The 16410-nt window shown below is 54.9% G+C and overlaps 7 protein-coding genes across 7 annotated transcripts; 5 read left to right on the top strand and 2 right to left on the bottom strand.

Moving 5' to 3' along the window:
* Nucleotides 1–1318: 1318 nt before the first annotated feature.
* On the top strand, nt 1319–2389 carry LMH87_008609 (uncharacterized protein; the record flags this gene model as incomplete). The annotated part of the gene is made up of 1 exon (XM_056201805.1): nt 1319–2389. The coding sequence occupies one exon, from the start codon at nt 1319–1321 to the stop codon at nt 2387–2389; it is 1071 nt and encodes a 356-aa protein (XP_056056431.1).
* A 500-nt stretch (nt 2390–2889) lies between these two features.
* LMH87_008608 (uncharacterized protein) lies at nt 2890–3972 on the top strand (the record flags this gene model as incomplete). Its single annotated transcript, XM_056201804.1, has 1 exon — nt 2890–3972. One exon carries the CDS (start codon nt 2890–2892, stop codon nt 3970–3972), a length of 1083 nt encoding a protein of 360 aa, XP_056056430.1.
* A 522-nt stretch (nt 3973–4494) lies between these two features.
* Nucleotides 4495–6764, top strand: LMH87_008607 (uncharacterized protein; the record flags this gene model as incomplete). Its single annotated transcript, XM_056201803.1, has 9 exons — nt 4495–4498; nt 4596–4777; nt 4838–5101; nt 5194–5254; nt 5321–5419; nt 5472–5520; nt 5571–5626; nt 5676–6231; nt 6293–6764. 9 exons carry the CDS (start codon nt 4495–4497, stop codon nt 6762–6764), a joined length of 1743 nt encoding a protein of 580 aa, XP_056056429.1.
* Nucleotides 6765–6959: 195 nt separating this feature from the next.
* LMH87_008606 (uncharacterized protein) lies at nt 6960–8799 on the bottom strand (the record flags this gene model as incomplete). Its single annotated transcript, XM_056201802.1, has 4 exons — nt 6960–7135; nt 7207–8197; nt 8252–8387; nt 8441–8799. The coding sequence occupies 4 exons, from the start codon at nt 8797–8799 to the stop codon at nt 6960–6962; spliced, it is 1662 nt and encodes a 553-aa protein (XP_056056428.1).
* A 634-nt stretch (nt 8800–9433) lies between these two features.
* On the top strand, nt 9434–10447 carry LMH87_008605 (uncharacterized protein; the record flags this gene model as incomplete). The annotated part of the gene is made up of 1 exon (XM_056201801.1): nt 9434–10447. One exon carries the CDS (start codon nt 9434–9436, stop codon nt 10445–10447), a length of 1014 nt encoding a protein of 337 aa, XP_056056427.1.
* A 148-nt stretch (nt 10448–10595) lies between these two features.
* On the bottom strand, nt 10596–11445 carry LMH87_008604 (uncharacterized protein; the record flags this gene model as incomplete). Its single annotated transcript, XM_056201800.1, has 2 exons — nt 10596–11111; nt 11170–11445. The coding sequence occupies 2 exons, from the start codon at nt 11443–11445 to the stop codon at nt 10596–10598; spliced, it is 792 nt and encodes a 263-aa protein (XP_056056426.1).
* A 369-nt stretch (nt 11446–11814) lies between these two features.
* Nucleotides 11815–14151, top strand: LMH87_008603 (uncharacterized protein; the record flags this gene model as incomplete). The annotated part of the gene is made up of 5 exons (XM_056201799.1): nt 11815–11953; nt 12007–12836; nt 12883–13665; nt 13859–13959; nt 14034–14151. 5 exons carry the CDS (start codon nt 11815–11817, stop codon nt 14149–14151), a joined length of 1971 nt encoding a protein of 656 aa, XP_056056425.1.
* Nucleotides 14152–16410: the final 2259 nt, after the last annotated feature.

Here is a 16410-nt window from a genome sequence, read left to right as displayed (position 1 = left end):
ATGAGCGTGATTTTGTTGTTTGAGAAGCACGTGTATGTAGCTAAGTAAAACGACATCAATCTTTTAAGAGGCTTTTCACATATGCATATGTCTTTCAATTTGGTGCCCAATTGTAGTACAAAAGAAAATCCCTGACGAGCCACATGAAATTTCGTAAATGATCTGCCTTTTTACGGGAAAAATTCTGAGATGGGGCTAATGTACATATGAGACTGTGGCGTGCATACTGCTCACGGCCACCAGATAGGATGCCTGGAGCCAAGGCTGTAATGCCATTAAATACTGCAATATTAATCGAGAAGGCGGCAAGGGGAATAAAAAAGTTTCACAGAAATACTCTTGATAAATATTGCAAGCATGCGTGCCATTATTCCTCCGACGAGTAGCTCGGTCGGCCTAGGCCTGATTGTTTGGCCTCGTCAGTGACGGCCCGTTACCTCACTCTTAATCTCATGCTAGGAACGGTTAGAAATACGACGGCCCAAACGTGCGTAGATTGTCTTTCCAGAGTAAATGAAATATCTTACTGTATCACGAGCATTATATCCATTTCCCAGCTGTTGCCTGAGCCTGCCGTCGCTGTTAAGATGAGTCATATAGGTTGCTAGGAGAGTATAGGAAGATTATTATATTAAGTTATTAAAGCATCTAACTAAGCCTAAAGGCTCCTATATAGGGAGATATAGTAGGCTACAGAGGAACGTTCTTCTAGTGCTGTTGGCACCTGTCAACAGTCGCCTAGCCTTGCCTAGCTGTGTCTCTACAGTGAACTCTTGGTGCCCGGTCTGCCTCTACATTGCTGGGCCCTCGCCTACCTGGGTTCAGGTGGTAGCTTGCTCTCTACGCTCCTAGGAGCCTGCTACTTCATACTCGTTGCTCCGCAGATGGGACAAGATGGAAATGACATGATCAATTAGCCGGCAGCGGACTAACACCAAAGCTTGTGCAACACCTCTAGTGGTTTTGCCCGCGAGGACGTAGGCGCTGGAGTTTGCTACACACTGACCCTCAAGCGGCACAACATCAACGTGATACATGGTCGGACAAATTTAGACCTACTGGTTAAATAGCTGAACGACTGGCGACCGTCAGCCCGTTAAACGTTTGCTCCTCTTCACCTTATTCTAGCCCCGCCCAACATCGCCGACAAATCGAACACAATAGACCTAGATCTCCTCCGCTACTTTTTTACGCAGACAAAGCCATGTTACGTCTACCTAACGAGCTAGTTTTGATGATTGCAGATTTTCTGCCGTACTGTTGGCATGCTTACGCTCTGGCTCAGACCAACAAGCGGTTTTATCACTGCCTTGAGCCAATGCTGTACACTTGGGTCGACGACTGGCGCCCTGACCTCGGAAGACACACTCGACATGACATTGCTTTCGAAGGGATCCCGAGCATAGCACTTCTACGTGGGGCTGAGAGCGGGTGTCTGAGAACCATCCGCAAAGCGCTCCAGCACAGAACGACGGGCGTGGCCATGGCGCTGGCGACGGCCGTGGTTGAGGATCACGAAGAAGCGGTCGCCATGCTGCTCGCGGCCTGTCCCCTGACGCAGCACGACGCTGCTGTAGTGCACTACACCGTCGTGGCCGCCATCTACAAAAGCAAGGTGCCCATTCTTAAAATGCTACTCGAATCTGGCGAGGTGGATCTAGCGCAAGTCGAGGCGCGCGAGGGGTCTCTACTGGCAGAGGCCATCGAGGTCGGCATGGAAGATAATGTCAGGTTTCTTCTGAGCACCGGCAAGTGCAAGGTCAACTTGAAGAACAGGAATGGCGACACGCCGCTGTCGTGTGCTGTCCTCTCTGGTTACGATGGCATCGCGCAGCTCCTCATTGACGCGGAAGACGTCGACTTGGACCTCCGAAACAACGACGGCAGCACTGCTCTTCTAAAAGCTGTGATTCGAGGCAAAAAAACCATCGCAAATATGATTTTGAAAAAGGTCAAGGTTAACCCCCTCGCCAGAGATGCCAAGCTTCGGACGCCACTGATTCATGCTGCGGCATGGGGCGACAAGGACCTCGTGCCGATGCTGCTTGGCAGGCACGGTGCCGGCCTCAACGCGAAAGATGTGGATGGGAATAGCGCATTGTTATGTGCCGTGAGAAACGGCCGCAAGGCTGTCGTCAAGCTGCTGCTGAGCTACAAAGGTATCGATGTCAAGACCCGGGATAACAACGGCCGGGGGCTGCTGTGGCACGCCGCAGAACGTGGATCTAGGTCGATGGTCAGAATGCTGCTGGAGACGGGGCAGTTTGATGTATCCGAGAAGGATGAGAATGGTCGGACGCATTTTTCACGGGCGTGGGCGGAGGGAAAGACCAAGACTCACACGGTGATGCTAGACTGGGAGAAGAAGAGAAAAGCAGAGCTGCGATGAGTAGAATTTGGTGCTTCTTGAAGCAGTCTTATGTTCAGATTATCAGTAAGTTACGTCTTCAATAAAACTATGCGGGACGTGTTACGTGTATCAGTTTGATGGAGAAGAAGTCGGCGCTTGGCAGTGACGGGGCTCCTTGAAGGTTGGGGAGAATCAGCCGCTTGTTCCCGCCTCCCCCAGCTGAAAGTGTTCGCATCCGGCCAATTTTTAAATGAGGTAGACGACAAAGCTATGAAGTCGCTTGCTGAGTGCAGATGATCTTTTAGAGAGAAAAGAAATCTCAGAATGTTACAGCCCGGCTGGTGGTGGTACGCCTGGCTCGGTTGGGCTGCCAGCAGGCCAGCCCACTACCAGCTCGCTACCAGTAGATGGCAGTAGGCAGCCTGGTCTGGTCGTACAAGGCAGGCCTCCCTCCTACATATTTCGACTCTTCAACAAGGACAAGCAGCATTATTACGACATACGCCACCTCTTCGTCATATTAATAGCAAGCCGCCACCATGGTGCACTTGCCGGACGAACTGATCATTGCGATTGGCAAAGAGGTTCCTGCTGAGCATGACTTGAACACGCTCGCCCAGACAAATCGGCGCTTTTTAAGTTGCATTGATCCTATATTATATTCACGGAAGACGATGGACACAACTTTTTGTGCGAGCCTGGCCGAGCTTCCAACCATTGCCATTCTCCGGGCGGTTCAGCAGGGCGGAGAAGACACTCTCCGCAAAGCGCTCAGGTACAACACCGACGGCCTGGACCAGGTGCTGAGGTTCGCTGTATCCCGCCGCTTTGACAGGCACTTGGCGATACTCCTGTCGGCATACTCGGTCGAGCGCTATGGTACCGCCATGATAGAATGGGCCATGTTCAATGCGGCATTCCGTGGCAGGACGTTTGCGCTCAGGACGCTGCTAGAGTCGGGCCTGATCGATCCGTGGCGAGACGAGCTCCTGTCGCGTCTTTTGTGCAGCTCGGTGAGCGGTAACAGCCCAGCGAGCACAAGCTATCTCCTCAGCATCGGAGATTTTGATCTCGACTACGTGAGCGGCATTGGTGAGGCGGCACTCGGCATTGCCGCCAGTCGCGACTTCGTAGAGGTGACGCAGCTTCTTTTGAACACCGGACGGGTCGACGTTGAGATCACCAGCAGGACAAACCTGGGCTTTACCCCGTTCCTAACCGCCGTGTACCACGGTCACGAGGCCATTGCCCGGGCGCTTCTGGCCACTGGCCTGGTCGACGTCAACCGCGCCACGGTACACCTACCAGGCCAAACGGCCCTGATGCTGGCCGCGGCCCGGGGCCACGCTGCCTTGGTCGACATGCTCCTCGCGCAAGACGGGATCGAGGTGGATGCGCGGGACGATGATCACCGCTCGGCGCTCACGTTTGCCGCGTCGGGAGGCTGCGAGGCGGTCGTTGAAATGCTGCTAGCCACAGGCAAGGCTGATATTCACGCCCGGGACAGGCTTGGACGGACGCCGCTATCGCAGGCCAACTCGAATGGTAAATTTGCCATTGTTTGCATGATGCTGGACTGGCAGAGAAATATGGCGGATGAAAACGCGTGTTCTACTTATTAAACCAGCACATGTAATCGGCGGCGCTCTGTTGTCGCGTACGTCTGATTGATGCCGAAAGCGCACATGTCTCAGATGTGGGCGGGCTGAACTGGGACATTGACTCGGGTAGCGAACACGATAGTATTTATATCTAGCGGTTGAACAAAACAGTTATTTTTCCTTCAAAGAACAACCTACGAGTCTCGTCTCAAGACTCATTCGTACAAAAAAAAAAAACACAGCTCGGGCTACTCCAGTCTCTTATCTAGCTCCGGATACTGCGACCCGGACCACCGCCACCGGTTCGGCAGGCCAGGCCCACCGCGACGACGGTTCGACGCCGCTCCAAGACCACCGTGTGATCAAATTTGTCAGCCCTCACAATTTGTCTTTGAATCTACGCTGGCCCTTTGCCCCTTTCCAGCTGCATATCCTGTCGAGACTCTCATTTCGTGCTGGAACAAACGACCCGTCGCGCCGACACCGCTCCTACAGTGACGAGATCAACGTGGCACCCGCCCGCGGTCGCGACAGCATTCAACGATGAGTGAGTTGCGCGCCCAAACCCACCCTGGCCCTCGGTGCAGCTGCGCCGCGAAAGCGCACGGATGGACCGATGCTAATGCGATTGATTTCTGCTCCAGAGACACAAGGGCACGTCGCGAGGCTGCTCGCGCTCAGCCTCGGAAGCGCCGCCGCCGTCGCCAACGCCTATGCGGTACCGGAGGTCATCTTCTCGCCCGACGACAGCTACGGCACGCGCGGCGCCGTCGCCAGCGAAGCCAGCGAATGTAGCGCCATTGGACGGGACATCATTGCCGCCGGCGTATGTTTCACTTCCTTTCTTTCTCGGTCCGTCTTTGGTACTTTACTGACCAGGTTCTAGGGCAACGCCGTGGATGCCATGGTCGGCACCACGTTTTGCGTTGGCGTCATTGGCATGTACCACTCGGGCATTGGCGGCGGCGGCTTCGCGCTCGTCCGCGACACCGAGGGTAATTACGAAGCGGTAGACTTCCGCGAGACGGCCCCGGCGGCGGCCTTTGAGGACATGTACGGCGATGATGAGCAGCTCAGCATCGCGGGCGGTCTGGCCGTCGGCGTGCCGGGCGAGGTTCTCGGCCTGGAGTACATTCACCAGAAATACGGCGTAAGTTTTTTTTTTCGGACGATGCGTCGTTTGCTTGGAGCGAATGACCTTTGGGGGAGAAGAGTCGCATGACTGACAGTGGTGTGGCACAGGTTCTCGAGTGGCGCGATATTATGCAGGGCGCCATCCGCGTGGCGCGGCACGGCTTCCGAGGTAGGCTGCCACAGCCTACGGGAATAATAGTCTACGATGAGTTTGCTAACAGGATGTCGTGTTTAGTTTCGGAGGACATGGTGGTCAAGATGAATGCGACAATCAAGGATGGGAAAACGTACCTGCTGGACGATCCCATCTTTGCAGCCGAGTTTGCCCCCAAAGGCATGTCGAGACTGAGAGCCACATCGCCACAGACTGACTGACTTCATCACAGGAGAGCTTCTGAAATTAGGCGAGGTCATGACCCGCAAGAATCTTGCCAAGTTTGTTGCCGTATTCTATACTCTGCGAAACCTCTTTCTGACTATTGCAGCACACTCGAGAGAATCGCCAATGAAGGCTCCGATGCCTTTTACCACGGCGAGATCGGTACGGCATATCGTGTCCTCTCAAAGATGCTGTACTAACGTGTTCCTAGCCGAAAACCTCGCCAGCTTTGTCCAGTCCCGCAACGGCACCCTCACCGTCGAGGACCTCGAGACCTACACCGTCACCGACCGCCCCGTCAAGTCGGTCCGCTACCGCGGCCTCGACGTGCACGGCATGTCCTCGCCCGCCAGCGGCGCCGTCGCCCTGCAGATCCTCAAGGTCCTCGAGCGCTATCCCGCGTCCGCCTGGCACGACGACCGCAACCTCACGGTGCATCGCCTCGCCGAGGCGCAGCGCTTCGCCTTTGCCTACCGCGCCAACCTCGGCGACCCGGCGTTTGTCGAGGAGCGGGACATTCTGCAGTACGAGAGCGATCTCCTCTCGGAGGAGACGATTGACCGCATCCACGAGGGAATCAGCGACGACAAGACAAAACACCCGAGAGAGTACTTTCCGAGCGAGGAGGACGTGGCTGCGCTGCCCGAGAGCCATGGCACGTCGCACATCGTGACGCTGGATAGCACGGGCATGGCCGTGTCGCTGACGACGACCATCAACATTAACTTCGGCGCGCAAATCATGGAGCCCAACTCGGGCATCATCCTGTTCGTCTCTCTCAGTACCACCACTCCAGCCAAAGACGGCAGCCGCTAACCCTTGCCACAGCAACGACGAGATGAATGACTTTTCCATCCCCGGCATCAGCAACGAGTTCGGCTTCGCCCCGTCCCGCGCCAACTACATCCGCCCGCGCAAGCGCCCGCTGTCGTCCATGACGCCCCTCATCGCCACCTACCCCAACGGCACCGTGTACGCCGTCGTCGGCGCCGCCGGCGGGTCGCGCATCACCTCGGCCACGGCGCAGTGCCTCTGGCACGCGGTCGAGCACGGCGTGACCATGGGGGAGGCCCTGCGCCTCGGCCGCCTGCACGACCAGCTCGTGCCCAACACGCTGACGCTCGAGTCCTTCTTCCCGGATCTCGAGGGCACGACGGCCGCGATGCAGGCCAAGGGCCACGAGGTCAAGGTGGCGAGGCCGATGCTCAGCGCGGTGCAGGCCATCAAGAGGAGGGACGACGGGTCGTTTGAGGCGGTGGGCGAGCCGCGACAGGAAAACAGCGCCGGATACAGTGTTTAATAGGAGCAGCTTATGGGTTCACGGTTGGACATACGGACGCCTTTCAGTAGATGAGCACAATTGAGTATATAGAAACAGACAGCAAATAGAATTCTGGGTCTTCTTGAGAAATGCAATTAAAAAATAGGGGTATCGCGAAATCTATAGCACATGGCCATGATGTATGCCCAATCCGTCGAATGCCTGCAAAATGATCTACTTCGCCATGGCGACGAGCTTCTCCGTCTGGTCTATCCACTTCTTGGCAAACTCGGCCTCTGTGAAGCGCCTGGCCGACTTGCGTGCGCGCAGCCGGGTCGGCACCTTGTTGGGAATGGTAAAGATGCGGTGGTAGCTCTCGGCAAAGTCTCTCGACGTGGACGCATGGAAGCCTACAGAGCAATGAAGCACGTTAGCATCACTTTTCAGGTTTGGGTTAAAGGGCGGACGAGGGTCAGCTTACCAGTCGCCAGTCCATCAATGGGGACGACGATGTCCAGCTTCGGGCCGCCGCTGTCGTGGACGACGGAAATGAGACCCGCGGCCTGGTACTCGACGACGCCGATGCCAAAGTGCTCGTTCCACATGCCGTTGACGCCAATGGACGCCTTGCACAGCCACTGCAGGATCTCGGGCCACGAGGCGTCGAGGTGGAACTCGACGCGGTCCTTGATGCCGAGCTCGTTGCACATGAGGCGCAGCTCGTACACGCGCTTGGCGTCCTGGTCGTCGCGGACACTACCCACGAGCACGAGCGTCGACGTCTCCGAGGGCTTGCCGCGGAGCTTGAGAAACTCGGAAAACGACTGCACGATGAGCCGATGGTCCTTTTCGGGGCGAAACTGCGCAATGTACAGGATAATGTTTTGTCGGACATTCTCCTCGCTGTCTTCCGAGATGTCGACCGCTTCCTCGAGCTCCTCGACGGCTACTGGTGGAAACACAGCCGTGGTTGGGTTCTTGGCGTCCTTTTCTTTGCGGTAGGGGCCCCAGAGGGACTGGACATGCGTCTGGGTCCAGGTAGAGTTGGTCATGACAATGTCGACCGAGGCGCCGAACCAGCAGTAGACGAGGGCGAAAATGTGCCAGTAGATTTTCTTGACGAGGCCGCGGAAGCCGCTACCCTGGCCGCCGTTGACGCCGCGCGAGCCGAGCGGCGAGTCCGGATCGAGCGACTCGAGCATGTCGGTCGAGATGGTCGGGTAGTGGACGTAGGCGGCGGTGGGCACCGCGGGGAAGAGGAACTTGCACAGACCGAGAACAAAGGCGAAGCCCATGGTGTCGATGAAGATGTCCGGGACGAGCAGCGAGAAGGCGTCGAGGCCGAGGATAAGCGAGCCAAGGGACTGGCCGGCGAGGGTAAAGTGCGGCCAGGTGGCGGAGAGGACCCAGTGTCGCTTGGTGAGATAGAGGAATTGGACGGTGGGAGGGTGCAGGTCAATGTTGAATCGGCTCTAAAAGCATGTGTTAGTGGTGTAAAATTCCAAGGGCTTTTCGCGGTGTCGCACCTTGACTCGAGCGATAATGTCGGCCTTGGTCACCTCATGGTCGCCAGTGTAAACGACGCACTTGGCCTTGGGCCAACGGAGCTGGGTCGCACGAATAGCTGCCCAGAGGACTCGCTCACCACCACCTCCAGCATTGCTGCATATTATTAGTTGCGTTTCAATCGAATAGGAAATGCTGGCGACACCTACCAGAAGGGGTGAAAGAAGCCAATGATACCGTCCCAGTTCTTGGTCTTGTCCTTGAGCTTGTCCGCGACGGTGTCTTCGGCGCCGCCCGACACCTTCTCCCACTCGTCGCTAGAGCTACTTTTTCTTTTCGCATGCTCCTGCGCAGATTTCTCATTCTCCTCGTCCATGGCGGACACGAGCACCGACCGTCGACCCTCGGTCTTCTTGCGGAACAAGAAGCCAACGAAGCGACCAAACAGGCGCCAGGCGAATGGCACACCCAGGAACAGCATCCACGGCACCATGCTGAGAAAAACAGTCGCAATCACGACATTCCACGGCGAGGCCGAGCGGCGACCTCCTGGTTCGGAAGAAGACATGTTGTGTTCGTGCGGTTACGAGTTTCGCATACGGGACGGCCAACGTGGCGGGGCGTACAGTTGAAGGGGGTGAACAGGCGTCGAGTTGAATGCGAGGTAATAATAGATGCGCGCTAGGTGTAGCGACGGGCGAAAGAGAAAAAAAAAATGACAAAACGAATAGCAGCAATTCCTCAGAAAACCAATGCCTGGCAAACAGAAAATGAAACAGCAGCGTACATGCTGAGAAAGCTGTCCAGATGAGCTCGAAACTTGGCCATGGTGGTCATCGTCAGGTGTTAAAAAGGGTCTCGAGCCCCACAGCGAATGGCAGCCTGGCAGCGCCACAGGGGGGATCTTACAGCAGGTGCAGGCGATCTTTCCCAGACGGCTCCAGGCCCTCGAGCGCTGCACGACGCCCCAGGTCCATCGCTGATTTGACCCGCCAGCACTGCTACAGGCGCATGTGGCTGGAGCCGCCTGCTCCTGTGGCGCCAGCTCGTGGCCCGCCGTAATTCTAACCGCCTGCGCAAACCAACCTGGTTAACATTTCTACATTCAGCTCTCATCAGGTGAGCTTGCGACCATCACCAGACTCACTCCCCCGCGAGCGACGCCAAGCCTTTTCACGTCGGGGGCAAGGGAATGGCTCACCATGTCACATATCCGACGCCCAATTAGCGGCATTTTGACGCCTAGCCTCAACAGCACCCGCCGCGTTCGTCTCGCCATCTCACCACCATCGTCATGTCGGCAGCAGCAGCGCCGCACATTCATCAATGAGGCACTGACGCCGCTCGTCGACTCGACCGCGCACGTCTTTACCTCCATTCACAATGCCGGCGTGCCCTGGTATCTAACGATCCCGCTTGTGGCGCTCGGCATCAACCTCAGCGTGCGCCTGCCGATGCAGCTGTACATGCAGTCGCTCGACCGGAAGCGCAGCGCCATCAAGCCCCTCGTCGTCGCGTGGTCGGTCCGCCACGCCGGAAGGCCGTTCCCCGGCCCGCTAGAGCGCAAGAAGATGCACGTCGCAAAGGAGACGGAAAAGTCGCGGAAGCGGCTATACAAGACCTGGGGCGTGCCCTTGTGGAAGCAGTTCATCCCGCTGTCTTCGATGCTGCCGTTTGTTGTCGTGTCTGAAGCGCTGCGCCGGCTGTCTGGCGTCTCCATGTTCGACGCGGCAGCAGCAGTAGGGTCGGGCGCCGGCGGCGAGGTCGTCGCCAAGGCGTCTGCGACGGCCTTGGATTCGTCCCTGCAGACTGGCGGCTGCCTGTGGTTTACAGATCTCATCGCCACGGATCCGTATATGGGCCTGCCATTCCTCTGCTCGGGACTGCTGGCTGCCAACCTGTTCAGCCGGATGGGCATCAAGCAGTGGGGAGACACAATCATGGAACGGCCGTCCGTCGATATTGCCAGCCAGCGGCTTTTGAGGGGTCTGCTACGATTGACCATTTTCGTGCCGCTGATGCCGCTTTGCTTTACGTACTTGCCTGCTTCCGTCTTTCTGTACTGGGCGGCAAACTTTGCATTCCAGCTCGTCAATGTCAACTTTGTCAGGCGAGCTCTTCCGGAGGGAAGGAGGATATTGAACTGGAAGCCAATTGAGCCGAAGCTCATCTCCTATGTCCGCCGACCGAGCTATGATGCGTCTCAAAAGAAATAAGTGTATAATAAAAACTGTATAAGTAGATAGACTTTGACTTGATGACAGCCTCAAATGATACCAAGACTCCAAGACTCCAGCGCAAATAGTAAAATGCAGTACAAGCCCAAATTATATCTCGTACATGACTTCTGGCTAGAACCTAACGCTAACCCAGAAAAATGGCCAGCAGCACGATAGTCATGATGACGCCAAGGATCAGCAATAGGCAGAAGCTCTTGTTGCGGGCTGCCTTTTGGTATCGTGCCGCCTGTCGGTTCTCAATATCGGCCTGTCTGGTGTCATCGCGGACATTTTCGACATTGTCCACAATCGTGTTGAGCGACTCGCCCTGCTCGCTGACAATGTGCGCCACCTGTCGAAACAGCACGTTCAAGTCGCCCACGCCCTGCTCAATGTTGCGAATCTCCTCCTCACGCTCCACAATCAGCGCCTCCTGGAAGTCAACGTCGTCCTGGTCCGCGACCTGGATGAATTCCTGACGCTGCAGCTGCTCCAGCGGGGCGCCGTCGTCGCCGGCAGCCTCGCCGCCGTCCTGCACCGCGCGGGCCGCCGAGACGGACGCACGTTCCCTGTCGAGGGCCTTGCGCTGTAGGCCCTGGAATTCCTGCAGCGCAGCCTGGAAGTCGCTCGAGATTTTCGTCTGTTCGTATTTTTGCTGCTTCTGTAGATATTGGTCAGTTCCGATCCTACGCCCGAGGCTCCGTTGTATCCTGGCGTACCGAGAGGTCCTCCCAGGACTGAAACTTCTTGACGCCCTCGCCAATGTCGCGGCAGATTTCGCGCGTCTTCTCCAGAGTGTTGTGAACGCGCTCACGCAGACGCGGTGTGTCCTTTTTGGTGCCGAGTACAGTGAGGTCGTTTGAAAGCTTGCGATTGTTGGTGAGCAGCGTCTGGAGCTTGCCCTTGAGCTCTGACTGCAGGTCGCGGAAAGCAGGGTCATCGCTGTAGCCGCCGGACCGGCCGGCCTCCATGCTGGAAGAACGATCGTAGGACATTGCTGGATATCAAAGCAAATGCTATATGTCGGGGTATCGTGCGCGCCAAATCAGTGAAATTTAAGCTGAGTAGATGCAAGTTCCAAAGGTGGTGCCTGGATGACGCCGAGGGTCACTACGTAACCAGGCTGCCAACGGCCAATCATGCGGGCCTCTCTCCACTAATTTCTCCAAGCCCGCCATCGCAACGCTATCACCACGTGATTCATAGTGTGTGACCTTGCAGCTTAGCGCCTCCCTGGTAACCATCGACTTTTTGTTAGCGTGTTGTTGACTTTGTACATCGAATCAGTTACCTGTAACCCTGTTTGCTATCCGACATCTGCATCTATCGACGTTCCAAGCCGACTAGGCAATGCGACGTGGAAAATGGCAGCCGCTGCGGTCCGACGAGCTCCTTACAAGGACACTTTACAGCCGGCTCTTCATAGACGATTCTCTTCGACCGCGACACTGTTGCTTGGGGTGGCCTATCTCGAAGCTCTTGCCCTAGCTTCCTGGAGCTCCTGTGAGGCACACCATCGCATTCCATGCCACGATCGGGCTCTAATCATTCTCTAGTTCTCTGGTCCTGGTTCCCTCTAGGTCCTGCCGGCATCCGAACAGCATGCATATTTCTTTGCGGACTTGCGATTCTGATTCTGCGCATCGCACACTACCATGTTGGCGTCAAAACTGAATCGGGTGCGCAGACCCTAAAAGCATCGCTCTTTAGCTTCCAGACATATGAGACGCTCTTCTGGTACAGCGTTTCCAGCTTCCTCTTTTTGCCAGTCTATCTCTCGTCCCTCAACGACAGCTCTGGCCTGCGATGGGTCACGTACTTCAGCGGCGATCGCGCGCGACTCAACGAACGACCCATCTTCCTCGCCTGCTATCTCGGCACATGTGCCGTGATGCAAACGATTGTACACTATCAGTTTGACCTCGACCGGCTAGTCTTTGTCAAGCCTGTCGCCGAGAAGGAAGATGTCAAGGCAAAGACTGGCGGATTTCTCACCGGGTCGTCCCAAAGAATCGTGCAGCAGTTCCCAACCGTGTTTGCCGGCTGCATCAAGCAGGCGACATACTCACTTATTCTGGCCGTGGTGTTGTACTATGCGCTGCTCCGAACGCTTACCTGGTCTTGGGCTCTGATGCTGTTCCGGCCCTTTTACAATCTGCCCCGTACCAACATTGCGCCGAGCAGCTGGCCTACCGATTTGTTCCTCATGATTCGCTGTGTCTACGCCGGCGCACTGCTCAACACCGTCTGGGCTGCAGGCAATACTTCGTTTTCCATTTTCATGGCCAAGGCCCCGCTCAAGGCCGGAAAGCCCTTTAGTGCAGAGTCCAAGGATCCCAACGGCAGCCTTCTCAACGGAATGAAGAGCAAAAAGCCATCTGTACAGGTATGTCGTATCAAATATGTAATTATGTATGCCGCTAACAGCTTAGTGCTTCGCCATGTGGGAACTGGCCATCATTGCGCAGGACTTTGAGGCCCAACGAAAGGCCATTTTCGCCGACATCGATCGCAAAGACGGCCCGATGTGGGCCCAGGTATATGCCGTTTGTATGACAGTACTGAAAATTATGGAGGAGAGAGTTGATGCGTACGGTAAACCTCCAACCGCACCTGTCCAGGCACCGCAGGAGCCCAAGCAGCGCGTCTCTGCCCCTCCCAGGCAGGACGAAATCTTCACCAAAGGCAGCGCCCCACACACTGGTGTCGAGAAAGCGTGGGATCAGATTGTCCGGTCACCTGGCTCATCGCCCATGGCTGAGCTTAGCCCCATCGCGAAAAAGACTTGGAGGCAGACTCGGGACCGCGTGCTCACAAAGGAACAGCAGGAGGCTGTCTCAAAGGAGAGCATACAATCATTCGTGGACCATGCTGCCTCGCACTTGCTGAGGCTGGAGTGGATCGGTAGTATTTTTCGCCAGGACTTTGCTACCGAGTTCGCTGCCGCTGTTCTAGGCCAGCCATACGCAGAGCCTACGGTGTATGTTCATGCCGTCCAGGCGTTGTGCCAACTTGCCATTCATAGCTTGGCAGAGGACCAATACGGCAATGTTCACCGGGATGTGCCCAGCATCATCCGCACACTTACCGTCATCATCAAGAAGGTTGAAGGTCTCAAAGCCCGATTTCCCGTTCACTGGACGGATTCTTCAAGACGCCGAGAAAGCCCTGAAGTGGACCAAGTGCTTGACGCCATGCGTCTTGGATTGGAGCAGGTAATTGCCAAGTTTGAGCCGTATAGCAGCGACCTTAGACTGAACCTGGCGGATCTTCGTCTTGCTAAAGAAGCAATGGCGAAGCCGCAGCCGGCACCAGAGCCAGAGCCGGTCAAGGAGAGCAAGGAGGCCAAAGAGAAGAGCTCGAAAAGGGCGGATTTGACAAAATCGAAGCCAATTACACAGAAAAAAGCAGAGCCGGCTGTCAGACAACGGCTGGAGCCGCGCAGGCCGGAGATGGAGCAGGTTCAGTGAGACGCCTGCAGAGCATGAATACGAAATAGAAAGAATAATGTAAGCATTTTGGATGCATGATGATGCCAGTGAACAATCCGTGCGTAAAAACTAACAAGTCTCATCTATGAAAGTATCGCCAGAGGCGTCCGTAGCCTGTCGCCGCCTCGGCAGCATCATATCCGCTTAAGTTCCACACAGTCCTGCATCCTAGGGTCCTCCGGCCCCTGCCATGCCAGGTCTCCCATCTGAGACCACCTGTGCAGCATCTCGAATGACTTTTGCAGACATTTATCCCTTTCGCTGTGCTCCGTCGTGGTCCAATACCATAGCCGAATGCCTCTACACTCACGCTTGCGAGCCAAGTTGAAAAGCGATCTGGCGGTTCTAACTAGCAGCATATTCGCCTCTGACTGTTCGCATGCTGGTGCAGGGTTCAGATTAACCACAACAAGGTGCTTTCCATGTTGAGGCTTGGGGTTCGGCTGGCAATGCCACGGTATTGAGTCTCGCTCCTCGGGACTGAGACTAACCTAGTTCCTAGAAGGGTGGCTGAGGAGGCCGAGCCAAGTCTTTTTGCCTTGATGACTGTAGACGTGAGGGGCTTCCTCGATGCCGTTGCGTTCATTAAGCCATTTTGTGAGCTCTTCCGCTGGTGTGGCGGGACCGAATGGAAGTTTGAATTCGTAATTGGTGTTTCGGATCCATGGGATGTCCTCATCGCCTCGGCCATGTCTGTGGCGTGGAAGCCTGAGAGAGGAGGAGGGAGAAGACAGGGAGGAGGAGGAAGAGGGAGGAGGGAGAGAGACGCGAAGAGGGGCGGGGTAGTGACTGAATTGTATAGTAGAAATCACCTGGCTGACACGTCTGGCTCGTTTGCCTGATCTTGCGCGTTTGCTGCCGCTGGCGCGTCTGGTCTGTTCAGCCCGGTGCATAGCCGTATTATTAACAACTTAGCCTCATTCACATCACCATGCAAACCTGCAACCAGTGCTTCGCGCTGACAGGATATCACGGACCTGATAGGTATAGTGAATGCTAGTGATGTTTGGCATCGTTGGCTACCATTGCTGCATCTTTTTGGTCTCTGTGACCAAGTGATTCATCTAATACCAGTGATCCTAACATAGACTAACAACCCGAATTTGACTAGCCTTGTCCTAAATCCCCAAGATTCCCCAAAATCTCCGTCTAGGCGTCTTTAATAGCGGCTAAGTTGATCGTTACGTCGTAAAGGCCAATCATCCTATAAATACCACAATCATCAGTCGCCCCCCCCCCCCCCCCTAACGAGGAACGCCATCTACACTAGGCAAAGCCTATACTACATATAATAGCATTAAGGCATTTATTATATGTCTATATCTCTCTCTGTACTTACCCTTCTAAGTTAAAGTCTATGGCGGGCGAGCATTAGGACGCCACTTGTGTAGTAAATTCGAAGGCGTCAATATAGTTTTCTGCAACTGTTAGAGAATCTGATCGTAAGCTCTAACGTCGCAGTTAGGCTATCAAGGGTCGATTTAGCGATCTCATCTCAGAGACCGTAGATATGATGAGGACAATTAGCCCTACTTATTCCCTACGCCGCAGTACCTCTCCTATGTAGTGACTTCTAATAATTATACAAAAAACGTGGGGTTCTTTGTAGTATGATCGCTTTCCACCTTTGCAGAAAACATGTTGATCGGTCTCCGCAGTCAAAGGGATAGGGTAAGGGAGCATAATGTTTTCTCACACTCCTCATTGAAACCCTTTTGGAAAGCCTCACTGACGACCACCGTAAAACTGTCTACGGAATTTGAACCTTGACAGAAATTCTCTTCGAGTAGTGTCACCGTAATAATTCAAACGTTTCTGGGTCATTTTTTCTGGTGGCTTTGTTGTACATAACGCTGTTTCTCAGATCTCTATATCGCAAATGTACGTCGATCTCTATGCCTTCCTTCTCGAACAGAAAAATCACCCTGGTCGTTCCATACGGAGTCACCAACGGATGGATAATTAACAGCCTCAAAGAACTTCACATAATCGCGATAGGGAGCTCGGAGAATATCTTGCTTGAGAGCTGGATTGGAAGAGGCAGCCTTGAAAAGCCTTTCAACAAGGGGAAGTAATCCGCAGCTAGTAGCCAAGCAACCAATTTTTCGACTAATCCCTTCTTGACCGTAATTCTCAGTCGCCTGCAATATGGCCAAATGATAAAATAAAAGCATTTGTGACAACGTAAACGAGGACATTGACTTGAGCGCTACAGATTATCAACGTTTGAAGCTGAAGGCTAAATAACATGCATAGGAGAATAGCTAGAGTCTGAGGTGGGCGTTCCCTCGCTTATACATTTCGAACAAGTTGTAAATTCTGTTGTGCTCCCCGGAAAAATCAGTCTAGAGAGCACACTCTCCGCCAGCTTCGTGCACATCGGCGCTTCTTTCCATCATAAGCTTCAAGAACAAATCGACACTTCTTACACTCGACACATCCAAATCAGCACCGTTCTGAACAAGCAGC

This window comes from Akanthomyces muscarius (genome assembly GCF_028009165.1).
Source record: "Akanthomyces muscarius strain Ve6 chromosome Unknown contig_18, whole genome shotgun sequence".
Taxonomy (NCBI): domain Eukaryota; kingdom Fungi; phylum Ascomycota; class Sordariomycetes; order Hypocreales; family Cordycipitaceae; genus Akanthomyces; species Akanthomyces muscarius.
This window is presented reverse-complemented; position numbering and strand designations above follow the sequence as displayed.